At 39.6% G+C, this 27,077-nt stretch overlaps 1 protein-coding gene across 2 annotated transcripts; it reads left to right on the plus strand.

Moving 5' to 3' along the window:
• The first annotated feature begins 773 nt into the window (after nucleotides 1-773).
• On the plus strand, nucleotides 774-22,017 carry slc6a6b (solute carrier family 6 member 6b). 2 transcript variants are annotated; one of them, XM_030777311.1, is made up of 14 exons: nucleotides 774-878; nucleotides 7,793-8,022; nucleotides 8,444-8,578; nucleotides 10,483-10,711; nucleotides 11,244-11,376; nucleotides 12,597-12,731; nucleotides 13,232-13,335; nucleotides 13,449-13,573; nucleotides 16,477-16,589; nucleotides 17,529-17,666; nucleotides 18,523-18,625; nucleotides 19,676-19,776; nucleotides 20,744-20,914; nucleotides 21,491-22,017. In XM_030777311.1, the coding sequence occupies exons 2-14, from the start codon at nucleotides 7,794-7,796 to the stop codon at nucleotides 21,644-21,646; spliced, it is 1,872 nt and encodes a 623-aa protein (XP_030633171.1). In that variant the 5' UTR covers nucleotides 774-878; nucleotide 7,793; the 3' UTR covers nucleotides 21,647-22,017. The 2 variants fall into 2 exon arrangements, with proteins under 2 accessions (XP_030633171.1, XP_030633172.1); XM_030777312.1 differs by lacking the exon at nucleotides 774-878 and adding an exon at nucleotides 6,023-6,033.
• Nucleotides 22,018-27,077: the final 5,060 nt, after the last annotated feature.

Below are 27,077 nucleotides of genomic sequence, written 5' to 3' on the forward strand. Positions count from 1 at the left end.
TAATTAATCATTAGCAGAGGTATACCTAGAGGTATACCTATTGTATACATATTGTCTTTCTTACCTCTGCTGAAAGATAAATAGTAGTCTAAACTACGTGATTAATCCTATGAGTGGTCCAATAAATTATTGTACTTGTAAATTAGGAAGGGCTTGGAAATCCCTCTTTATTTGTCGTGTACTAAGGCTGCTTCACCAAGAGTCGTTACTGAACTGGTAGATACTAGTCACAACATCGCTGAGCGCTTTCTGCTCATAACCGAAAGAACCCAGAAGTCTTCTCAGAGCTGGAGATCCCAAAATAGTGGCATATGTTTTAGTATTTCATTTGGTTATTCATTTGGTTATATCCAGTAGGAATTAAACGTCATACTTTGGACATAGAATATACAACAGCGTCAAGTAGGATATACTCTGATATATATTTTTGACAATATCAAGCAGATAGATGTATTCTTAGAGATACACTGACAATTTAGAATGACATGATTTAACATGTGAAATTATATCTACGCCAAGTGCCACTGAATGTCAAAAACCTTGGGTCTTTTCCGATCGTTTATATACAGGACGTGAGTGCATGCATGCCTGAGTGCGTCTAGATCGTCACTCATTGAAAAGCGAAACGATGCTAGCTTTGCTGCTGACACTAGGAACCTGCCTCTTTAAGAAGACGCTCTCCTATTGCACGGGGGGGGGAGGCCGGTGTTTTTCCACTCATGCTGATGTCTAATGGTCACCCATTCTAAGAGACAAAGGTCAGAAAGAAAAGCTTATAAATTAAATTTACCGCTGTAATTCTCTAATTCAACACCCATCCGCCGCACGACAGAGAAGGGACAAGTCACTTCTAAAGGAATAAAAGGAAACCAATTAAGGTAACGAATCAACATCTTAATATATATAGAAATATATGCGCATAGTATTAAGAGAGAACTTTTAAATGACTTCCTCTTATTTGAGTACATTTCTAAGATTGTCAAATAAGCAGACAGGGTTAGAAGCCTGTGACTGGATGTTCTGTGGCACCGCTGACACCATTTTCACAGATATTCGTATTTGTTTGACTTGCCACCCAGGAAGTACCAGTATTTACCCGCATTTACAATTCATCTGTCTGAATTTTATTTGGTGGATGGTAATTGGCTTTTATGTTCGTTGTACAATTTTTTAGCCTTTTCCGTTTAACAACTTTTTTTCGCCACTGGAGTTGATCTAGCCTATAAGATAGTCTTTAAGTCGTTGAGTTTATAATAATGTAGTTTTTAAGTTTTCATGACTGGATGCTGAGTATGTTCCCGGTCATATCAACACATGTATTCCTCATACGACTGCATTTGAAAAGCTTTAGGGGTTCATGAAGTTGTTAAGCAGAAGCACCCAAAATCACTCTAATTCTTAAGAGATAGTTACGCGTGTCAGATGTGCCTGTAGATACGTGCGCTCCCGCGTTAAGGGAGTGACAAATACAAAGTAAGTTGGCGCTGGAGTGTAAATAGTGAATATTTAGCAGTTTAAACAGTTGTGATGTTACATATAATGTCTCTTCACACCCTCATCAGTTGTTTAAAATAGATATTATTCCGAGCCGTTGTACTCTTTTTGTTGTGGGAGGGCGTATATCTTGTACATTATTGCCTAACGCAGATATTATAGCGTTTGTAGGCTACCTGTTGTGATGTTGCCGAATTATCGAATCTAGCTGAGAAATGAATAAGCCGTTTTGGTTAGTAAAGTTTGGTGGACTCGTACTTCGTTGGTCATTTTACTGATACGTTGCGCAGGTATCACGAAACGACGCCAGACAGTTCCTTATCTCTGATGTTGTATGAGGCTTCCTTTTTTACACTTTAGGGAAGCAAGGAATTTCAACAAAGACTATTTACCCATACATGCAGACTTGGCTGCTGTCGTAATGACTCTCATCCGTTTTAAATAATGCAAGATAGAGGCGGATGAGCCGCACCATTTCCACTTTCTTTGCCGCCTCAATTTGGATGGTGTTGGGTGGTGCATTGGCCAGTGTTGACGGAAGCTCGGTCAGCTAACTTTACTCTGGGCCAGTAAACATGACGGCTCAGTCAGCAGATTGTTTGGCGATCATTACAGGCAAGAGTATATCTGAATATATCTGAATACATTTGAATTGCGGTTCGGAATGAAAAGCGATTTGATCGAACAATTCCATTCGTACGGCATGTAAACGTACAACATAAGTGTTAATGCTTGGTCTTAGGAGCTGCAATTACAGTTTCACCTGCGCTGTAATAGCCTACTCGCCTTCTTTCAGCAGCTACCTGTTAGTCTGTTAAACCTGGATGTTTTTCAGTGACCAACCGCGTGATGATCTCTGATTCAGCACGTTTAATCCCTCACAAATGTACTGATTTTTAAGTGGGTACGTGATTTTCAGAGATATTAAACACCAGGATACTTTGAGTTGTGCAAAGAGATGGTTGATTATAGGCTACTTGCTGAACGAAGCGCCATAGAGAATGATTAATGTTGACTATCAAAATGGGTAGTAACGATTTTATATGACTAAATGACGTAGGCATTTCCATATCCTACTAGGGAAAAGTTTACATGGCAACGGTAGTGAAATGAATAGAAGTGCTGCACATGCCTGGGTTGCTAATATAGCGATTAAAAAGCGCAGCAGGTTCAGTGCTTGTAGTACCGTCCCAAAGTCAGGCACGTCAGAGTCACAGTGAAAGGTTGTGCAATAGCCGGCCCGCTTTTAGTTGGAAGACGACTGCAGTAACTTTGTTTGTGCAGAGAGTAGATGAACAAAGCTATTGTATATGTCCCAGGATATGGGATGTGTTCGTTCTAGGAATGTGTTTTCATTGTGCCATTTTGAAGGACTTTTATCAGACCTATAAAACTCTTCCAGGATTGTAAATGACAATCCTTCAACTAAAAGAAGATAAATTTGTAACCTATGTATCTGTTTATGTTATGCAAATTCAAAAACATTTCATAGAACTAGTCTTTTGATTTGATCAAGGTCTCTTGGTTTAATGTAGGCCCAATGGGTTAAACACACTGTAAAAATTAAACTGTACTGTCCACCACATCCTTTGTCCTGGAAACATTCTGCTCATTGACACTTGATTTACAGGACTCCAGCATACAGCTACACCATGCATAATAATGCAATGAATTTACAACATGGGCTATATGCACTTGCAGTTGGTGGGGGGGGGGGGGGGGGGGGGGTGCTATACTATCATGTTTTCACTCTAGCAAACCCACTATGTCACTTACCCCCTGTTTTTCCATTTTTATTGTATGAAAGAGACATGTCCTGGGGTCCTACATTAATTATCAAGATCCACAGCCCCACCCCTCCTGCACCCCTCCTTTTTCAGTCCCAAGACGATTTAAAAGTTGTGCCCCTTTTCAGTGAAGCAACAGTTACCCCAACTCTCAGTCTGGCATCCAACTTTTGGTGCATTTTGACACTCCCAACCAAGCAGGGCTTACTGGACATTTGTACAAACTGGACCACTTTAGCCAAACTCCTCCACAGTTCTTACCTCTGTTGAACAACGAGGTAGACAGCGACAGGTAATTCATGAAAGTGAACTTTCAGCATCAAATGGAAACATTTCTTGTAACTTTTGATAATTTTAGTCTGGATTTTAACTTTGATGGGTTAGTAAAATGGCATGTTTTGTATGGACACAATAATTGTTTTAAAATAAGAAGTAGATGGTGCATGTTCCAAGGCATCTGTCATCTGAACTGATTCTAGAAAGGAGAGTCTTTAAAAGAGAGAGCTTGATATATGGGAGAAGCTACCTAACATAATAGACAGCTTTAGATCTTGAGTCAGTTTCACTTCTCACTTTGTTTCAGTTCCAGGACAAATTCAGAAGAAGTTCTGATAAAGAAAAAAACATTTTTTTTTACTTTTTTTTAATCAGTTCTCCAGATGTTTAGCACTAATTTTTCTAATTCATCGTTTTGAATCCAGGTAATTGGAGTTTTATCCAAGGTTATCGTTGGATACAGAATTGTTTTGGCTCACTGGTATGAACAAGACCCAGCTGGAGAGTCCAGAACAGCCCAGCTATCTCTGACTTCATCCATGTTTTACAACTCTCACGTTAGCCTTGGATCCATTAAACTGAGTTTCAGCTGAAATAACCTGGTGTGAATTATTAACCAATACTACTAACCTACTTTCTTCCATTTTATTAAAAATGTATCAGTGTATCAATTTCTTGCTCAATCAACGAATTAATGGCCAAGCTGCGCAGGGCATAACCAACACCTTGAACCACAAAGCAAGTATAAAACTTTTCCATGATTTTTTGGCTGCACGTGAGAGTGGTGTTGTACTATTTATTTGACCTTGAGTTGAGGTGGGATTAAATAGCCAAGTAATGTGTCAGAGACATGTCGAGTCGGAGTCAGCTTGGGTTCCACTGAACTGCATCAGCAAAGCCACAGAGTGTGGCTAAGCTCTTGTACCAGTGTTAACAACCAACCCTGGCTTGTTAACAGTCTAGTTTACATTTGTGTAAATCCTTGCTGCATTCCTTCTGATATTTTTCCAGTTTTTGATTGCTTCCAGAAGAAGAAGAGTCCAGTCCTCATTTTGAGTCTTTGGACCAAGCCTGTGGTTAGAGCTTTGGTACATGCCAGCCAGTCTATACAGTGGAATGCGTTGAGTGAGGAGAGGAAGGAGTTTAATGTGTGGGCCCTCAGGAAATGTACATGGTCTTAAAATAGGGATGTTATGTAACAGCCCAGAGACTCACGTGGGCTTGGGACCTGAAGGCTTTCTTTCTCTCAATGTCCTGGTCCACAGAGCTCTTGTGCTTCAACTTCAGTAGCATGACAAAGTTTTTTTTTTTTTTTTTTTTTTGTGGTTTACAAAACCTAATTGCCATAGGCAACAAAAAGCAGTGTAAAAGGTGACCCGCATGACTGAGTCAGTTCAGTGGCCTAAAACTTTAAATCAGTGGCTCCTAATGAGGGGCTTCCTGGAGTTTTGTCAGAGGGCTATTCTTGGTGTGCTCTGGGCAGAAGGGGGTGCTACTCCTTTGCGAAGTGTTTTGGATGAAACCTAAGAAGCCTTTTCGGGAGCCCCGTGACTCCCCCTTTTGTCACCTAGACATAAAATTCGGACCTATGTGGGGGCATATTGTCATAGCTATTTTCATATCTTGTTTGTCACTCTCGACGCTGAGAACACCGTCAGTTGATCCTTTGTTCCTATTTCAAGTAGGCATTGCCCTATGAGATTTATGACGTGGCTGAGTTGGCACAGCTTCTCATTGTTACTTTATCAGTCCTGCAGTTCTTTGCCAGAAGCAAAATGCAGTGTTAAAATTTGACCACTGACACAATGGACTTTTTGTCACCAGCTAGCTTTTCCCCTTTGCAAATGCCGTGATCATTGTACCAGTGATGTGACAGGCTAGAATTTGGGTCACTCTTGAAAATGTTATCATATAATGCATGCATACTTTAATAATGAAGAGTATACTCGCAACAATTACTGTACTCATTTGAATGCAAATATATACTGTATGTAGGAATGTAACTACACTGACAGATGCACACTTTTGTGTCTTAAAAAAGTTCTTGCTAGCTGCTGTTACCAGAAAAGCTATTAAAAGAAGCAATGACAGCACCAAGCTGAAATAGGCAGAATACCGTCAGCAGTTCCAGTAAAATGACTAGTTGTGTAGTTTCACATCCATTCAAGGTGGTTAGGTTTTAGTTTGGTCCATCTTGTGTCTGTGTATCCAGTTTACACACAAAGTGAATCAGTCGGTCACCTCTAGCGCTTGAGGAGTGGAAATTTACTGTCCTCAGACACTATCAACTGTGTCATGCCCTGCTCCAAAGCTGCGTCCAATCTGCTGATTGCATTTAATTGTCTTAGTCAATGGGCGGGTCGTGCTGTCATCTCGGCTTACACCGAACTGCATAGACATTTAGGCAGTGAGAGCAGAGGCATGGTAACAGCTGAGAAAGCAACACACACCACACCAGCGGGGCCATGAAGGAAATGTAAGTGGAGGACAGGAACTGTAGTATTTAATGAATGAACCTGCAATTGACGGAAAAAAGTATGCTCCTTTTTGGGATTTGAATGCGTTGTTTGTGCTTGTTTTTATTTAACCTTTATCACATGTATGTATGTAATGTAAGCTGAACATATGTTGCTCAAATTGCTTCTGAGAGAGGATTTATTTTTTTTTCCTAATGTTTTAAATATGATCCTGCTTAAAGCTCAGCTAAAGCAAAGCTCAGTTAACTCGAGTCGGTATGTGATACATGTTTACTTGCTCATACTTTCAATCACAGTTTTTCTTAATCTCTGGTCTTGTTGAACTGCCAAATAACTTTCTCCCAGTACAAGGTAATGAGACTGACAGAGCGTAATGAGGCAAGAGTTGGAGTACTTTACTATGTTATGTAACGTAGTGCAGTTGAGTGTAGAAAGCTGCTAAGCCTCTAAAACTTACAGAATTAACCATACCAAAGGGGATGGACGCCATTTGTCATCTGAACTAACGGTCTAACAGGAGGTGAATTGTGACTGCGTTTTACAGCACTGTGGGAAATTACAGAATTTGGTTTTGGATCTATGTTGAATTCTATGCATTTGTCTTTGCTTCAATGGAAATGACCCAGTAGAATAGCTCAAGAGAAAGCTCAACTTGACCATAGAGTCTGTTGTCTGCGCCAAGGGCACTGGTGTCCAGTGTGCTCTTGTGGATCAAATTCGGAATCTTGGCTCATGTCCACTGTGATTCCACCCTCTCGGGTTGTAAGCATTAGTAGTATGTGTATCAAATATGCTTTTGAGTTGGCTGTGATCATCAGCTGTTGATGTCGACACAGAGCCAGTCTTTGACGTGCCTCCTCTGTCCTTGGCTTTTCATCCTCTCATTTGTACCCGAGCCTTTAAAGGAGAGGAAATGAGACCTTTTGAGATTTGTTGAATCTCAAACCCAACCGTGAATCTTTTCTCTTTATGTGTTTAAAAAGAGGTTTTCCCTATCCAGAGTTTTAAAAAGCAACCTCTCTGTGGTGTATAGTTTGTTCAGGCCATGCCAAGTTGAAAAGAAGTCAGACTGTGAGGTGCCAAGACACTGTGAAGTGTAACTCTGTACACGGTACCGCCTTGAGGTGGCACCATGGTGTTTTTGGCCTTTGATTTGACAGGGTACACCTTAGCCAGCAGTAACAATTCCTCCTTTGAATGGCATTTTGACAGCATAAAAACTCGTAATTAAAAGAACAAGGCACTCTTGACATGTAGCGCACAGTCAGTCTTTGTCCTAGGAATTTGAATTGTGGTCATGAATGTATCAAATCACCGTGGATTTTTAAAATTCAACTTAGTAGAAAGGGAGTGGCTCAGTTTGGATTATTCTTACTCAGGTTTTTCATATTATGATGTGAATTTGACACCCTCTAAGGACCTAAAATTGCTGAAGACATGAGCTGGTGCCAAGAAAACTAGTTCCTGTGTTAAAACCTCCCAGAGCTGTTGTAATATCAGCACCATCCAGACAGAAACACAAGTCCATAGACTGAAAGTTCCTCCAACATATAAATTTTAGGCTTAGATGTTTCATTGCATGGGGAAATAATTAAATCATGTTTAGACATTTTTATAAAGAATGATTTATCCCTAAAACATTTTGAGACATTTGTGTCGCTATGGTTACACATGCTTCATACATTCAAAGCTTGATATCTAACTCTAACAAGGAAGTTAATTTTGCCTTCTTCTTCTTCTTCTTGCCTACTTCCTTAGCATGGCACAGAAGGAGAAGCTCCAATGTCTGAAGGACTTCCACAAGGACACCCTCAAGCCCTCCCCAGGAAAAAGCCCTGGCACCCGGCCAGAAGATGAAGCTGAGGGCAAGCACCCACAGCGAGAGAAGTGGGCCAGCAAGCTTGACTTTCTTCTGTCTGTTGCTGGGGGCTTTGTTGGTTTAGGCAACGTCTGGCGTTTCCCGTATCTCTGCTATAAGAATGGCGGAGGTGAGTTCCCGTGTGTGTATTGTGTGATGGAGGTATCCTTCGACGACTTTAAAGTACATTGTGTGTTTCCTTAGGATTATGTTCATTATTAGGTCAACTTGCATGAACTTATATGATATTGTTGGTCTGTTGCACTATGAGGGCACGCAGTGGCTTAAAAGAACAAATGCATATTGAAGAGCACAGCCATTTTGTGTTTCTTGAAAAAAAAAAAAACTGTTAACTTTCATCTCACCACAAGGCCACAGAGCTCACAAGGCCATATTTGGTGATGTCTGTATAGAGACAGGAAATACTTGGAAGAGGATGTGAGAAACGGTGACAATGTCTTCTGTGTTTTATGGCTGACTGAAGTAAAAAATGAGTTAACACTTTATTGGTGTTTATTTGAACCAACATATTCTCTGTTTCTTTTCCTCAGGTGCATTTCTTATACCATACTTCATTTTCCTGTTTGGTGGAGGTCTGCCAGTGTTCTTTCTGGAGGTTGCCCTCGGCCAGTACACTTCAGAGGGAGGAATCACTTGTTGGGGAAAAGTTTGCCCCATCTTCACTGGTGAGTGTCCAGACTACTACTCTATGAGAAGAGCCTCTTACAGATCTGGCCACGATTTTGTTTAGTCCCCAGAGCATTTTGTTTAATCTACAAGAAAGTGTCTTCAGTGATTCATTGGCATACTTTTTGCTCCTTAACATTAATTTTGTATATGGAGAGTCTGAGAAGTGACAAAACAAATACTTTGCAAGACAGATGTACAGTCCAGTGTTTTTGGGACCAGAGCCATGATGAAAAAGAAAATGCTATAAAACTGCTTTAATCTAAAATGAAAAGCAGTTGCTAAATTTTGTTTACCCTCCTTTTGAGTTGCCTGTAGAGATTTGCCTATCTGTAACCAGTCCCAGAGTTTGCTGCCCTGTTGCCGATGTGACCAGTGTGCCAAAGAATTTCTCTGTCTCCTGCTCTGTAAAAGAGAATGATTTCTCTCTTAGACCTCATTTTGCTCTTCCTCAAGCTATTTTCACCCAGGAAAGAATCTAGGTCACCATGGTGTGTTTTTGTCGTTTGACAACAGTTTAATTTTCTCATGGACTAAAAGGGTAAACTCTTACACAGTGTAAAGACATATGACCTGTCTGGATATGCTAGAGTCCTCGAGACTCAGATATGTACAGTGAGCACTGACTTCAGTGTTGCCATGGCAGCAGTGCAGGGAAACATCAGAGGGATGCCTAGCAATGAGATCTGCCCCAAGAAGGAGAGGCGTCATATAAACAGGAAAGAGAAATGCAAGTAAGCAGTGTAGCAGGGCAACAGGGTCTCTCTTTCTCACTCTCACTCTCACTCTCACTCTCAATCTGTTTCTCTTTCTGTCTCTCTCACTGTCCTATTTATAACATGAATTTGTTTGAGATACGAATTTTGAAGTCAGCATGCTGTTAATTTTGGTGCTAGCTGCAGCTTGAAACCTCGGCTAGTTTCATTTTCTGTCAGGCAAGTAACTCAGACAGGCCCTTTGCTGCTTGTTTGCACAGTCCTGTTATGTGCAGTGGAGGAGAGGGCTTTTAGGAGCAGCTGTTAATTAGTTTGTTGGCCAAGTAGGGCGACTGCTGAAATGTATGTCTGTCATCAAAGCAGAGACACCAGTCACAGACAAGCACTGACAGTTAGCAGGTACTATACCACAGTCATTATTCACAGTCATTGTGTTTCCTCTACAGGAAATGCCTACTTTAATATGTTGCTGTTCTACACAATAAATCTGTCATAAGTTTGGCAAACGCAAAAGTAACTGTCAGAGACTGACAGTAGTACAGATAGAGAGACAAAAAATGGGAAAAGGCTGTGACTTTTGAAAACTAGGAACAAAATATGATCCAAAGTCTGTCTTGAGCACTGTCAGAAACATTTCAGTTAGCGAAGAACTCAAATAAAATTTCTTGCTTTTTCCTTTCAGTGCTACTTTAAATCAAGACTTCTTTTTTTCTTTTCTATTCTTTCTTTCTTTCTTTCTTTCTTTCTTTTTTTTTTTTTTTTTTTTTTTAAACTTTTTTCACAACGCACACGGTTGCCCAATATCGATGAGCATTACTCAGACTTCTCACTTCTTCTTTTTTTTCTGCCTGGTGAATATACTCATAAAGAGCTAATCTGCAGTTGAGGACTGGGCAGTACCTGTTTGTAAATGGTCTCCTAGGAGCTTGCGCTTCATACACACAGACACGCTCTGCAGTGCTGATTTCCTTGGTTCATTGAAGCAAAGCTTTTTATGTGACAACAACTCTTGTCACTAAGGAGATGACTAGGGGGAAAGTGGATAATTCCTTAACAAGCAACTGTACGATAAAAGACTCCTGCAGTCTGTAATCTTTACCCCAGAACCGTATAAGCCTGATGCACATTTCAGTGTTTGTATTCTTTGTGTCTAATGACTTGTTTATGCATCTGTGCTCTCCATGCAGGTATCGGCTATGCATCCATTGTGATTGTGTCTTTGTTGAACATCTACTACATCGTGATCTTAGCATGGGGGCTGTACTACCTGTTCCAGTGCTTCCAGCCAGAGCTGCCTTGGGCCAAGTGCAACCAGCCCTGGAACACGGAGAACTGTGTGGAAGACACCCTGCGTAAAAACAGGACTGACTGGGCCAATGTCACCAACTTCACTTCTCCGGTCACTGAATTTTGGGAGTAAGTGTTACAATGAAAACACAGATTTGCCTTTTCTTTTTCACTTAAACTTTGTTAGTGACTCCACAAGTCATTTTTAAAACCAGCAGAGTGGTAGCATAGTTGTAGCATGCATTTCTTTAGTAAATCGTCTTTCGGTAAGAAATAGTAAGGTTTTTAAAATACTTTTTACAGCCAAAGCATCAAGTTCCTAAAGCAGAGATCTCACTTGACCTTCCATCCTGGCCAGTAATATTAACCAGCCTGTGGTGCCAGCAAGGTTCATATAAGCCCATACAAGTACATGAAAGATTAAAGAGCCCCAAATGGGACTAGATGCAGCAGGTGCTGCAATTATAAACATAATTGAAAACCACTTGCTTTTATCATTTGCCCCCTGAATGACCACTCGTTGCCTCCCATTTTGAGCCAAATGTGATACTCTGTAGTTGCTTTCAGCTTTCTATTTGACCATCTCAATAAAGCAGTGCCATGATGCCACTCTGGCAAGTCAGAGGTTTCTTGTGTTCACACACCTTTTCCATGCCTGCAGGCGCAATGTCCTCAGTATCTCTGGTGGCATTGAGGATGTGGGCCGTGTTAAATGGGACCTGGCTCTGTGTCTGCTGGCAGTGTGGGTTATCTGCTTCTTCTGCATCTGGAAAGGCGTGAAATCCACAGGGAAGGTGAGCAGGCACAACAAGTTCCTTCAGCTCATTTGTATCAGTTAGCGTGATGCTAGCCTAATGAGATTTCAGAGAGTACATTGTTCATATGAAATGGTCTCTCCACTCATGTGACTGAGCTGGTGTTATTCATTAGCACCATACCGACTAAATAAATTACACCTTGAGGTGAACAGATTTGTCTGCATTAATACCCCAACTTCCCTTCTGAAATGACAATTGCAAATTACTAACAAAAGGCTAGGTGCCTAAGAAGGGGACCTTAGCCAAGTGTAAGCCGTGATAATACAACCTGACTTCCCTTTTGATTAGTGTATGGGGTAATGATAATTAGCATGATCTTCTCAGGTACAATAAACCTCAAGAGATATGTGACTGCAAAGCCAAACCCCACGTAGGTTAAATATCTGATCATTGATTTTTTTTTTTTTTTTTTTACCTGAGTTCTATTGTCCCAGTGCACACAGTTGCAAATCTTCCAGTGAATATTTCTGAAACAATGTATCCCCTCCAGTTACACCTTGTGACAGATATTCGAAGACAGACCCTCCTCCCCAGCAATTTTTTCTTGGACACCCCCTCTCTGAAATCAAAGACTGGGATGTTTGCCATAAGTACATTTATTATAGTCAAAGAGTGCTCTCTGTTCTGTTACCTCTTATGTACCCACTAGAAGTTAGTTAACATTATACTTAAGCTCGATTTGGTTTGAGTTGCTACTCTAGAATGGACTTACTTTGGATCTGTGAAACATGAAACAGTGTTGTTGAAGGAATAGCATCTCAGATGGTTTTATAACTGTGGTTAGAAAGCAAATAAACCCAAAGAATGTGCTTGTTTGTCACGGCGAGATGCAATTACTGAAGTATTTCACATAATCAATGCTATGACATACAGCCTGATATTGTGGTAAATGCAGGATCACTGGCCAAACCAGCCATCAGAAGTGGATATGTTTACAGGACGGCATTTCACACATTCTGATGATGAAGCATAACAGTCAGCGCCCTAAAATGACTTGTCGTTGGAATTGGGCTGCAAATTACGTTTAAAATTTGAACCCATAGACACTGTTTTGATGGAATTTTGATTTCAAGCCAGTGCAAAGTTGAATTTGTCTTTAGCCCTTCAGCATTGCCTCCTGGAACGTGCTGCACTGTTCATGTCTTACTAAGTGTAGTGCTGGTGTGTGATCTCAGCTCTGTAATATCTCTTCTCAGGTTGTGTACGTCACTGCCACTTTTCCTTTTGTCATGCTGATCATTCTCCTGGTCCGGGGTGTTACCCTTCCCGGTGCAGCTGAGGGCATCAAGTTTTACCTGTACCCTAATGTGACCCGTCTGGAAGATCCTGAGGTAGGGACTAGTACTAAGTCTTGTGTAACCTATCCAGCACCTGTTTCTCTGTATCAGAACTGTCATTGAGTCCTCAATCTCTGCTAACGGCTCCTAAATGTCTCTGAGCGTTAGCATGATACAAGAAAATTTTGGAGGGGGACAATGTGTTGACAGACTCCAAATGAATTTAGATAAATGCAGGAAAGTAGACAAATGAGTGTAAGAGGTAAATTAAGGCCTGTAGTTGGCAATTCAACAATATATGTGAGAAAGGCAAATGCAGAGCAAACAGACTTGAGTCATGGTAGTATATGTGTTTTTGTTAGGGTATGTAACTTTCAAGATACTTAATTCCTGACAAGACACATATACATACAGTTATTGAAAAATGAGCTCTTACAGCTGTTATGTCAGTGTTTGACAGCCTAAAGGTATTTAGGTCAATTGGTACATTAGATGGATGGCTTATTATTTAACAGTTTGTTAAATCACCAGTTCTGTTCCTTATCTCCATCTAGGTTTGGATAGATGCAGGCACTCAGATTTTCTTCTCCTATGCAATTTGCCTGGGTGCTATGACATCACTGGGAAGCTACAACAAATACAAATACAATTGCTACAGGTGAGTCTTCGTGTTCGAGGGCCTTGGTAGTGAGGGATTAGTCCAGAGAAAAGTGGGGAACGTAGTGGGTTCCTTTGTTGATTAACATGCTCCATGACATATGTGTGACATAGGGACTGTTTGCTGCTGGGAGGCCTGAACAGCGCTACCAGTTTTGTGTCTGGCTTCGCAATATTTTCCGTCCTGGGCTTCATGGCACAAGAGCAAGGGGTGGACATTGCCGATGTGGCAGAGTCAGGTACGAGGGTAAAAGTAGCAGTGATGGTGGGCACTGTTACTTCAAATAAACAACAACAACAACAAAAGAATCTGCTAAATCATTTAGACAGCGAAAAAAAAGTATAATCGGAGATGTTGAGACTAAAGCAAGACTCGGCGGCTTAGAAAGATGGAAGCTTCGGCAATCAAACACTCCTTGTCGAGAAAAAAAAAAAGCGAATTTAGGTTACTGAATAGTACAACTCAAGAGAATCTCTCACTATCGATCGGGAACGGGATTCGTCAAACCAACTATGGAACTGTATCGAGAGTGCGTGCAAGGAGATGCTGGAGGAAATGATTAGTTCCATTCACTGAATCTTGTCCAGTCTACTAATGGCGAAGAGTCAACTGTTAGCCTGAAAGAGCTTCGATTTAGCTTTCCTCAGTTTCACCAGGTGTAAGAGTGCTGTTCAAGCCAGTTTCCACAGATACAACAGTGAAGCTCGTCCCTGATAAACAAGACACATCTTGTGCCAAGTTGACGAAAACCGCAATAATTTGGTGGTTGAAAAACATGGTTGAATTCTTGGCTGTTTTCTGACATGTGCCTGTGGCATTACTTGTTTAATTTCACAACAGCTGTGAGTAACTTCTGGCTGATGCCCATGGTGGATTCTATTGGTTCATCTTCATCTTATAGACAATATTGAACAAATACCAAGATGGCTCTTCACTCCGCATGCTCTCTCTATTAAGTTTTATAATTGTTTTGTTTCCTCCTCTTGTGCAATTTCACATTCTGTGATAGAAATCAAGGACAAATGTAGTTGATGGACGTACTGCTTTCTTCAGACTTTAGTTCCTGTTTCAGTGGCCTTTTTCAGTTACTCTGCCTACATTTGTCTTGAACTTACTCTGAAGAGACACATCTATAGGTAACTGCCAAAATAAGGGAACCATTTGAGTAAATAAGGTTTACCAAGTATATGAAAGTAAATGTCTCTCCACAGGCATGATTCCTGAGTTAATTAAGCAATTTATGTGGCATTATGCTAAGGGTCAAATGTAAAAATGACTGCCCGACTAAGGAAGCCCTTCAGTAGCTAGGGTCAAAAGAGAACACACCTTGACCTGTATATCCAAGCACTGGATTGAGATGCAAGTGGCTCTGAATCAGCAAAATGCAAATATGAAACTAGGGCATGCACTTGGAGTTTCTTCAATAAAAGTCCTCACCGACAGGGATACTATAGTCAGATTGCAGTGCACAACCAGCTTTTTAAACCTCAAAATGTACACGTTTGTGTGTAAAGTGGTGTAAAGAATACAAACAGTGGTGTGCCAAGAAGAAGAGAACAGTCAGACAGCTTAGACGAGTTAGCCTCCACCTTGTTCTCAACAAACAGACAACTGCATGTGTAGCGTATGCCAAAAGAAACCTCCAGGCCTAAGTGCTTGTTTCCCACCGTGAAGGGTTCTGGTTGCTCTGTTACATGGTGTGTAGTACATTATCCTGGCATGGTCTACTCAAGCCTTTAGGGTCCACGTAGCTCTTTAGAGGACGAGCCTAACACCCATAAATACAGAACTGAATGATCACCTTTATTGTGTGGTGAAACCTTTCTGTGCTGACGGAAGTGCTCTCTTCTAAGATTACAATGCCTTTATCCATAAGTGACTAGTTTGACAGAGATAAAACAAAAGTAAACCATATGGCATGGGTGTCTCAGTCAGCAGATCTCAGTTCAGCCCTTGTTGGAGATCTTGGATCAGCAAACGAGAAAGCAAATTTCCACCACCATCAACAAAACACCTAATAATGGAATTTATTGTGAAAAAAGTGTTCTTTCCTCTCTGCAATTACAGCTCTGCTTGTGTAGACACTTGTGGAATCTATGTTAAGGATCACTGAAGTTCTCGTGTTTCGAGGTGGCCCATTGTCCCATTAAGAGACTTTATGTTCTTGTTTCCTTTACTTTGGCAGTTATCTGTAGTTAAAGAATACATTGTGGATCAGAATCAATCCATTTTGACTATGTTTTCTTGTAACATATTGAACCGCATTACTTGCTCAGTAAAATGACCGGGTCATATGTTGAGAATGCAGTTGCAGTTGTCTCCGTAGAGACTTTGGGGATAATGATCGAGTTGATAAAATTATTCAAATTAAACAACTTTAAAGGTAAGCTGTGAAAAGGGGTTTTCACCTTCATGATTCAATTTCTTTCAAGTGAGAAAGAACTTTGTCTCATGGAAAGTACAGCAACTTTAATCTGAAGAAAGTTTGTGTTACATTGAAGCATTGCCAGTTGTCAAGTTTAATAGTTCATTTGGGTTTGTGGATGATATACATTGTTTAATTCCATGGCTAAAATACATTCCACATATTTGCTGTTTTTTTTGTTTTGTCTCTTAATTTCTGTTAAACAGGTTACCCAATGCCACGTTTGTAAGACGTTGGTATAGTGTTGGCAAGAAGGGGCGATTAGTATGTTGCCTCTGCATCTCAGTACTTGCTGTATCTTGTGTATTTTTAACCTTTATTGTTTTGCTGAGAAAAAAAGATAAATTGAAATTTTTCTATGTAGCTGTATATATAATGAGGCCATAGTAAGGTTATCTTGATATGTTTCCTGAAATCTCATTGCTGTTTGATGTTTACTATGCCTAGCTGGTACCATTTTGCTAACTGCACGTAAGAGCACATTTAGAAGAATCCATAGAACTTTTGGGCCTTGTCATTGCTGATAGTTCGCCCCGTTTTAACTGCATTGAAGTGTTCAGAACTACTCGCTCGATGTTTCTTTTACTTTTTCAATTTGGTCTGTGCCACTGACTGATCGCAACGGGGCTGGCACAGACCAAAGTTTGCATGTGACCTGCATCACTAATTATGCTCTTTCCACCTCCCCGCCCCCCCCTCTGTTTCCACCCTTTTAGGTCCTGGTTTGGCCTTCATCGCTTACCCAAAAGCTGTCACTATGATGCCGCTGCCTACAGTTTGGGCCATTCTGTTCTTCATCATGCTCCTGCTACTGGGACTTGACAGTCAGGTCAGTCTACTGACTTGTTCAGGACTTTCTGACTGTGTTGCATTGCTAACATAGGGTATTCATTTTATAGACATAGTTGGCTGGCAATAGTAGTCGATAGCATTAGGTTACAGGTTAGGCTCAGGACACCATGCCTGCACGATCAAATAAGTCAAAAAGACCTGAACCACTCATTTGGAATACAAAACAAATTCTTAACAGTAATTATGACTTTATGGAGTTCAAAATTGTTCGAAGGATTTCTAATGGATTTGAAAATTGTTTTGATGAATTTTTTATGAATGGGAAATAAACTAAAGATAATGATTATAAATTCACATTATATATCACGTTGGGTATTGCACATGTGTTCAAACTACTATATTACAGTATATGTGTATGTATGAATATAGGTTGGTGGTAGCACACAAGGGGTCTAGGCATTAGATGATGAAAAAAGAAGGGAAAACTTTGTCGGCAACTGTTCAGCAATGTGTCAGTTGGGATCTTATAGTATCACATTTCTCAGTCCTAGTGAAATTGTACACTCTGCTAAGTCGGTGTCCACACTACTATCCAGATCGAGGGAAGCTGTGAGGTGGGTGGGGTGCTGGCCAAGTTAAATTGAATCTGCCAATCCAAAAAGGAATTGGCCTTACAGCACTGGACCGCATCGGGGGAAAAGTACATGTACAGTACTTGAAATGAAATATGGCAAAAGCTGTGCTGGAAGGGGCAAAAAACAAAATGATCAGGACAGTACAATTTTTATGTCTGTTCACATGGAGGAGACAGAAATGACATAAAATGTACAATCCATGATTGTTGTTGATATGAGTCAAGCATTTTTTTTTTTTATGAGTTCCATTTTCCATTTTTATGAATGTTATTCATATCCTAACATACTACAACAATGGTATCCCATAGTCTGAACATGACTATATTTTGTTCTCTCCACAGTTTGTCGAAGTGGAAGGGCAGATCACGTCTTTGGTAGATCTGTATCCATCCTTCCTACGGAAGGGTTACCGGCGGGAAATCTTCATAGCTATAGTGTGTTTCCTGAGCTACCTGTTGGGACTTACTATGGTCACAGAGGTAAATGCTGGAGTAAAATGGTCATGATTCACTGAGAATTATGTATGTGTTCCCAGTCATCCTCTTTACCAGTGGTTTGGTACAAATGCAGGAGAAAAGAACAAAGAGAGAAACAAATAACAATAGAAGGCCCACAACAAAATTAAGTGAAGCTAAACGTTGTCTTTAGGTTGGCTTTTTTTTCACATTACAGTGTTAGTCTGAAAAAGAAAAAAGTCCATTTTTGACCAGTTTGTGGGGGTTGTTTTTAAGGGAAAAAACAGGTCTAAATACAGCTTGATGTCATGGATAGGAGCTGTCCAGAATAAGCTCAGTGCTTTTGACCCAGTGAGATCCTCCTCTGAATTCTGAGTAGAGAGCTCTGAGAAGTTGCTTATCTCTCCCACTGCTTCTTTTTATGGCTGGGCTGTGCTGTGCTGCCCTGCCCGGTGCCTAAGAGTTTCCTAGACAGGGGGTGGCAGGCATTCTCATATCTATACTAGGAGATATAGCCCGGCCTGACAATGCATCAAACATCTGAGACCCCCCCCCCCCTTCTGTTCATTGAGCCCCTGCACACTTAGCCCCCTGAGCAGTGACAAACTGGGAATGCTATTTTGTGGTTTGTCTCGCACTGGCCCCCTTTTTTCCATGACACAACCTCTCATGTCACCACTGAATACACTGTCCAACAGCTGAGGCAGAATAACCAAGAGGCTATTCAGCTGTTCATTGCCCCCACCTCCTCACACCCCCCTCCCTCCCTTAGTTGTTTCTTGTTGCAACAGTCCTCCACTGTCTGAACCATGTTTGCTATTATACGACGCATACAATACAATATGAACTAAGACAGATTCTGTCTTTCCTTATTCCCTAGGGTGGCATGTATGTGTTTCAACTCTTTGACTACTACGCAGCCAGTGGTGTTTGTCTTTTGTGGGTTGCATTCTTTGAATGTGTTGCTGTAGCCTGGGTTTATGGTAAGTATGACAAAAGAAAAATAGAGAAAAGTATGACCAAAAAAAAAAAAAAAAGAGAAAACTTACCCAAAATGTTTTTCTGTCAGGTTTACTTGGAAGGTTTAGTTGAAAATCCTAGGGTAAAGTGTATTCTTTTAGCCTGAAACTGTTCAGTATTAGAACAGAACATTAAAACAGGCATTTACTGAAAATGTCCTCCACATAATTTTTAAAGTATTTAGCACAGGTGCAATGATTTATTTGTTGGCTGTACTGCCCTCATCTTTTAAGCAAAAATGAAAGGGGCAATATACGTCATCTGTCATTCATAACTACTGTTGCCCAATCCTAACATTTGCATGTCTAAATATGACGTAATTACACTGGGCTTTTTTTCCTGGAACAGGAGAGTCATATCCACTCAGAAGTATTTCTACTGTTTTAACAGTCATATATGCTGTCTGTCCGGTTCTCAAGTTTCCACTTGAATTTCGTAGCCTGTACATATAGTACAGGCAGTCCCCGAGTTACGAACGTCAGACTTACGGACAATTCGTACTTACGAACGGACTGCCATAAAGCCTATTATGTTAAAAATTTTAGTTAAATAACAATGGTTCGTAATAATGAACGCACACACTACTTTGTGACGCTCATGAAAACATTGCATGGCTTCAGAGGTTCGTTAACCTGAGAAAGGAGAACGCGTCCACCATTTTAAGTCTGATGACATTGTAGGTAACGCTGTGTGTATACCTGTTCCGACTTACCTGCAAATTCGCCTTAAAGACAGACACAGGGAATGGATCTCGTTCGTAACCTGGGGATTGCCTGTATTGCATAACACAATGTACAACAAGCCGTACAGTACATTAACTGACAGACTGTCATGTGAAAACAGTGTATGACCCCCTTTTCTGTTTTGTAAAATCTTATCTTTTGCACTGAACCAGTACACTAATGGTGCTTAGTTAGTCTAGTGATCTGGATGATATAGCAGGGCTTTCACTGAAGAGTTCAGACACAATTCATTTATGTAATAAACTAAACAGACTCTTTTCTTCCTGTTAGGCGCTGATAATTTCTATGATGCGATTGAGGACATGATTGGGTACAGGCCAAATCCCTGGATGAAGTGGAGCTGGACTGTGGTCACCCCTGTTCTCTGTGTGGTCAGTATCTTCCTACCTGTTGTGATGATGCAAAAAAATTGGATCCACCAGGACACATGCTATGATATGTTTCTCTTTGAGGAAGAGAAAACAAAAGCAACCCAAAAATGTTTGTCAACGCATTTTCTTGTGGAGCAGCTTATAATTTGCTCTCCAAAAAAATAAGGATGCTATGCCAAATAAAACAAATTATTTTAAAAGGGGCTTGTTTGAGCATATCATGTTTAAGATTTAAACTGGGTGAGGGACATAATGTTAGATTTCTAACTCGTGAACACATCAAATGCTTCATAGTCTGTAGAAATGAAGCCCTTGTGCCTTTCCGCTTTGGATTTGCTGTGAAAATCCACCACTGCTCTCAGTGCAAAGCTTAGTTCCAGATGGAGAGGCCATCTGTCTGCTTGCAAGGATGGATGGATAGATAGATGGAAGGATGGATAGATGGATGAATGGGGAGTATAGAGCGAGTGCTGGATTAGTTTCAGTGAGCAGGAATGCTGCTCTGTAAGAAACCCTTTGACAATAACCCAGAATCTCTTCTCTCTGCTTTTAAAGGTCAAAACGATCCTTGATCTACTGTTAAGGCTAAACTGTTATTTGCTTCTGGATTAGTCTGTTTTGGCAGTTTGAAAATTTGGCGGTTGGTAGTGGAATAATCCTCTTTATCCCCTCCCCCCTCTTATCTATGTAAGGAGGAAACACTGTGTGTGTTCCCATAATCAGAGATTTACTAGAACTAAATTAACAGTCATTTGCCCTCTGTGTTGTACAAACATCTGTTTAATATGTATATATTTTCCTCTGGCCATTTGTATGCCTCATTATATGTTCTCTTTAAAACAGATCTACGTGTAATACTTGCACAGAACTATACTACACTCCGCCAACAGAACATAGTGAAATGAATTTCATGCAAGGAAGATATGGGAGTAGAAAGTAACCTTCGTAAACTGTGCTTTTCTATCAGGGATGCTTTGTGTTCTCCTTGGTCAAGTACAAGCCTCTGACGTACAACAAAGTCTATGAGTACCCAGACTGGGCCATCGGTGTGGGCTGGACGCTTGCCCTTGCCTCTATGATCTGTATCCCTATGGTGGTGGTGATTAAGATAATCCAGTCTGATGGTCCTCTCATAGAGGTTTGTACACTTCTCTCACTTCCCCCAAAAATTACAAACTCCATTTACAAATACAAAGTTTTTTTGGTTTTTTAAAGCAGCTGTATTTTTGCTGTGCATGTACTGTATTCACATTCACATAATGGCACTGGTAGCTGACTCTTATCAACAAACCTGTTCCACTGCACCTGTATCACCTGTCAGGAATAATATTTCATCCAAAAGACCTTGGCTTATCGCATGTTAAACAAACTGCTTCCTGCACTGCCTGTTTTCCAGGTTGCCTCTCAACCTTATGTTTTTGTCTATTCTGTTGGATTTGATTTTTTTTTTTAATGTGCTTTAGGCATTTCTAATCATAACTCATTTTTCATCATACGCAGCAGTCACTGAGTACAGAGCATAATTTACACAGATGGCAATATCTGATCAAAGTAAAGCTTTCACAGTTAACATGGTGTGGCTGAGGACCTGCCATCTGCTTAAAAAAAAAAAAAAAAAATATATATATATATATATATATATATATATATATGTGTATGTGTGTGTGTGTGTGTGTGTATTCACATATTACATCATCGTCTCTTTCTTCCACAGAGGATCAAGGCAGTGGCAGCCCCTGTTAGGGGAGGGGCCAGCTCGTGCCCCCAGGAATACCGTCCCAAGACCAGCGATCTGGCTCACCCATTGGACCCCAACGGGAACAATGGCTTGATCAAGCCCACCCACACTATTGTAGAAACGATGATGTGAGCGCTCTCTATGAGAGGATCCAATTGATCTGCTTTCCATTATATATATATAATTATATATATACATATATATATATATACTCAGTAACTTTTAACTAGTCATAGGACCAGGTTTACATTGCTACATATCTGCACTTGAGTCCTTTTTTTTCTACAGAGGAAGTTACATGTTTTATTTTCTGTCTGTTTTTAATATTTTTATCATATTATTGTTGTTATTAAATGACTTTTATTGTTGTTGCTGTAATTGGGGGGAGAACTGATGACGAGGCACAATGAAACATTATCTTGGAATTAGATTTGTAACTGTTCTAACTTTGCTTCCTCTTTGTAAATAATTGCAATTAAGTGATCTCAATCGGGGTGAAAAAGAGAGAAAAAAAAAACAAAAAGCAAAACAAAAGACAACAGAGAAGTTGCTAAAAACACAGAGGCTGCATAAATCTGTAAGAATATAAATATATATATATATATATTGTGTTTGCAACATTTGATGTACCGACCCCCCCCCCCCCCCCCAAAACATGCGGTAAAAAACAAACAAAAAAAAGATTTCTTATGTTTAGTGGAGGCGCTCCTGTATGGTAAGATTAGTCGTAGAAGTTATTGTTGATGTTTTGTTGTGATGCAGTTGAGGGAACCCATGCCAGGTGTCAACATCAGGCCCTGTGATTCAATCTGGAAGGACCTTGTAGCTCCCTCTTATGAAGAGTGTTCCAACCAACCAGGCTTTTGCCCTGTTGCTGGCACTAAAACACTACTGCTCTCCATTCAGGTGCATTCGTGTTTTACTGGAACGGACCTTGCACTTAATGCAAAGAGTCCATCTTTTTAATTTAAGTGTTCTCTTTACTGTGGTCCCCGGCTACGGGTCACGTAGCGAGCGATTCAAAAACCATGTGACATCACACTAATTCTTACCATCTCCAGATCTGTCTGGTACTCCACTAAATGAGGAGAACCTGAGGATCCACTGTTAACAAGTATACTGGAGACACTTTATCTAGTCAGCATTACCTCTACTATCCGCCTTCCAGTTTAGATGTAACTCAAACAATCTCATTTTCACAGGTTTACTTTATGTAAACTACTCAAACACTTCAAGAGATCCACTCCAGGTACAAGATATTTATGTCCTGGGTTATTCAAATCAGAAACTCAGCATGTCCAGTTAAATCCATGACTACATACAGGTCCGGAGATAGCCTATTTTTTATTATATTAAATTTAAACTGTTTTATGTTTTGTTTATTTTTTTGATCACATATGCCTTTTGTATTCAACATGTTCAAACTCTTTATGTAGTTGTAGTTCCATCTACAACTGTTAATTGAGAAAAAAAGAGCTTGCTGCGATTTGTAATGTGCAATACTTTTTAGGACAGTATGCATTGTTTTGTCTTCATCCAGTCTCTTGAAAAGGTGGTACTTAAAGGCATCAACACCATATATTGTAAACATGAAATAGTCATATTTCAGGGGCCAATTTTTTTAGTTACCACTACTTGGTATATTTGATACTCACAACAATTGAACTTACACATCAAATTCAGTTCTACCTACTGTGACAATTTAAATAAATTTACTATTTTTGATTGTAAGAAAAAAAAATATGGAAACTGTACAGAGTAGAATTTCTGCCACAGTGCCGATTATATTTTTTTGTCCTCCGGTAGACTGACATGGCCTGTAAGTTATATAACAAAAATATTGCCATCAAACCATTAGATCAAGACTCTTATTACCGTGGATATCATCAAATGGCCTTTAGTACAGCTAGTTTGATTCCTAAGGGGTGCTTTATTTAAGAGGATTGATTGTAACTGAAATGAAGAATTTTAAAATGGGATCCATTGTGATAAGCACCATATTCTGCAATACAGGGATTATCAGCCGGTCTCAGGGTGTATACTAATACTATTCTAGCCCTGTTAGATACACACACTGATTTCACTCTCTTGCGTCTTGTATGCAAGCCCTTCCTCCTTTTCAAGAATAGCAAAGAGTCAGTGTTTTTAATACAAGAAGCAACATTTTTTTAATAATTAGAAATGTTTTATTTTTTATTTCAGACGATAACCTGTGGACAAAAAAAAAAGAAAAAGAAACTGTATTACAACAGGTTTTACAACACCTAGAACTTTTTTTACTTCTTAATAAATAATTGTCTTTGAAAAAGCCTTTTGCTTTTCATGAGCGTTGACAGTGGTCTCATTAAGTTCTGAACACGGAATTGTGCACTCACATATTTTCACCTTTGTGGCTCAGTTTTGGGTCAGGTCCAACCGTTAGTCTACTTGGCAGTTACTTCAAACTTCCATTTTGTGCCAGATATCATTGTGCAGGAGCAGTTAGCACACAGTGTTCCTTTAAATATCTCATGCAATGCCTTGTTCCAAGCCAGGGTATTATTTTAACCCAAATGACTTTCTCAGAATGCCCAATTTAATGGAAATTTTACATAAATTAAGAACAATTTAAGATAAGGATAAACACACCTACCTTCTCTTAGCCAAGGAACTTATCACAGAGTTTAATGAGTTGCTAAACTGTAGGTTTCCTACTGAGCACATAATAGCTAAAATGGATAACATCCAAGAGATACTAAATCAAGATCCATCAAGATGTGCAATAAAATAAACAAAACAAGGTCTTGAGGGGTTGCCTTTCGTCAAAGGGAGAAAAAAAAAGAAAAGAAAAAAAGCTCTCAACACAGATTACTGCTGACACACAGTGGCATATCAGGAGAAATATTAAGACACTGGGAAAAAAGCTAACTTAAAACAAATCAAGCCAAGCCACATCATGGTTCCACAACATTAACAAGTATACATTCACTTCCTTATGTAGACCCAGAGAAACACTCTTGGGTCCAGCAGTTTGACAGACCCAGGTTATGAGAATTGATTGCAAAAGAGAGTGACCTCAGGTACCAGCACAGGACTGGTTTTACTGATGAAATTAAATTGTAATCCTTCTGCCTGCAAAATGGCAGCCATCTATTGATTTATCTCTGGCTGAAACAAACAGCTACTACCACTTCCATTAAAGTTTCAGTAAACGAGAGATTCTGGCTTCTGCTTAACACATTATTTCACTGGAACAAAAATGAGCTGGTAATAGCAATTATCGACACATTAATTAGCACTGAAATGACAATTTTTCTTGTGTTGATATGTGAGGACATACAAGCCTGACAGAATATGTTAGCTACTAATGAGTCTCTTGCTTTTCTCAGTATGCAAAATAAAGCATATGTAAAACGAATGCACATTAAACAAAATCCTTTGACATTTCAAAAGAATGTCTTAGAACCTTACTAATGTTTCCATTAAAACAATATCACTTTGTCATCTTCCCACTTAACTGTGATACAGCATCATACACAGTCTAATACAGTAAAAGGGTTTTAAGATTGATGTGTGTCAGAAAGCTGAAAGGGTTAAATACTCGTCTCTGACTTGGAACAAGCTTTGCTCACTGAAGTACCTTTGAAGATCATTATAATGCTAGCTTGGTGATTAATGAGCTGAAATGTGTGTTTTGAAGCTCTACATACCATTGGCTAATTTGTGTTGGGCATTCTCTGTCCCATGTCACATCTTTCAGATCAGAGACTACTTTCATTTTCTCTTTACTCTATTGCTCTGTGCAGTTATTTACAGTATACATTTTATTGTTACTAGTGAAAAGTACCCTAGTGTTCTTTGCTTTTGTAGAAAACATTTGTATTGTGACAATAATGTGAGGGACAAAAAAATAATAAAGCATTTTAAATACTGTGTTGTGCTTTTTCTAAATTACACCTGATTGTGATGCTTATGTCAGTCAGCTTACACCATAGCAGGTTTAGTGAAAAGGTGATGTTAATATCTGATAATAAACGAATGATCAGGTATGGTTGTCACATACTGAACTGTAAAGAAGTAGATATTTCTTTGTCATTTTTAAAACCTATATGGCTTAAGATCAAGTTCTTGAACACTTAAATGTATAGACTTACAGGTGTATAGTGAAAGCTGTTGCCTGTAAGTATATACAGTTACTGCTAGAGTCAAACACCTTTCCAACAATGACTTTAGTTTATTATGTTGACTTTCCTGAGTGCTTCAAAGGAATGTGTCTATCTCTTTGCCTCCCTAGTTTTAGCTGATAGCATTTCCTTCTGAGATTCAATGTTACAATTATTATTCCTTTGATTCCATGAGGTATTAATTATATTTCATTGATGTGGAATGTATATGATTGTCTGATGGTTGTGCTGTCATATTAGGAAGAAAATATAACTGTCAAAGGATAACAGTAACAGTGGAAGATTGCAGTAGAGTAAAAACAACAAAAAAAGGGAAAAAAAGAAAAAAAAACTCAGATAAACAGCTGTATTTTTAAACAATGTCCTGGCTTGTATCCTTTCAGGCCTTCTTTTTTATGCATTTTTTTCTAATACATTTGATTGAACTCTATGTCAGTCAAATTGCTGTTGTACTGACAATAATTCTTGAATTGTCCAGTCCATTGTTACTCATTCTAAACTGGAAGACTACGTGTGTATTACAAGCATAACATTTGGGCAGACTGTAACACTGCTTCCGAAAACACCATCATATAGAAAACATAACAGTGTTTATTATCAAACATGGATTATATTCCACCAATCTCTGGAGTATTAAGTCATTAGGTCATGACATTGTTCTTAATGCTTTGACTCATTGTATAAGCAACAGAGTCTAGTCAATAAACATGGCTCAAGCATGTACTGCGTGTCTCTCTCTCAAGGGAGCTAAACAGGAAAAGACTTCAGGGACCTGGTTGTCACCATTTTCCCTGGGCAATAAACCTGAAATGTCAGTTTACCCTAACCAATTCATTTATTTCAACGACTTTAACAAAAAAAAAAAAAAAAAAAATCCGTCAGCTCACGCTGAAATACAGATTTCTGTAACCATGGCAATAGCCTGTCTTTTAAAAGCTTTGTACTGCTTTTTTTTACAACTAGTTCTGCTCTCAGCAGGTGCTGTAGAGTCTGGACACTGTGTGGAGAGCTGTACAAAATAGAAATGCATCTTTAGAATTCTGGATGCCTATTGCTATCACAACACCATCGGCAAAGACCTGCCAGTGTCTCGCCTGAATGTTCTCTATGTGTTTATATTATGTAAGGCTGGGCCGGAGGGTACTTTGGGCATGATAAAACATGTATTCACCTAATTTACCTTTGTCCCACTTGGAAGTGCTTCAAGCAGAAACATTCAAATGGAAGCAGTGATACTTCAGGGCATTCCACTGTAACAAGCAACATTTTGTACTTGTTTTACACACAGTTTTCTTGCAAAGCCGCTTGAAGGTACTTTGAACTGTTGCTATGAAGATGACTCTTGTGGATTTGGTTTTGTAGTGTGCAAATAGATGGTAACAGAGGATGAATGTGTGTGT

Source organism: Chanos chanos, chromosome 6 (genome assembly GCF_902362185.1).
Source record: "Chanos chanos chromosome 6, fChaCha1.1, whole genome shotgun sequence".
In the NCBI taxonomy this organism is placed as follows: Eukaryota; Metazoa; Chordata; class Actinopteri; order Gonorynchiformes; family Chanidae; genus Chanos; species Chanos chanos.

Excerpts from the sequence above, each read along its gene's own strand:
- slc6a6b (XM_030777312.1), top strand. Across the intron at positions 13,574-16,476 it reads TGCCGATGTGGCAGAGTCAG|GTCCTGGTTTGGCCTTCATC; the intron begins GTACGAGGGTAA and ends CCACCCTTTTAG. Across the intron at positions 17,667-18,522 it reads GACTTACTATGGTCACAGAG|GGTGGCATGTATGTGTTTCA; the intron begins GTAAATGCTGGA and ends CTTATTCCCTAG.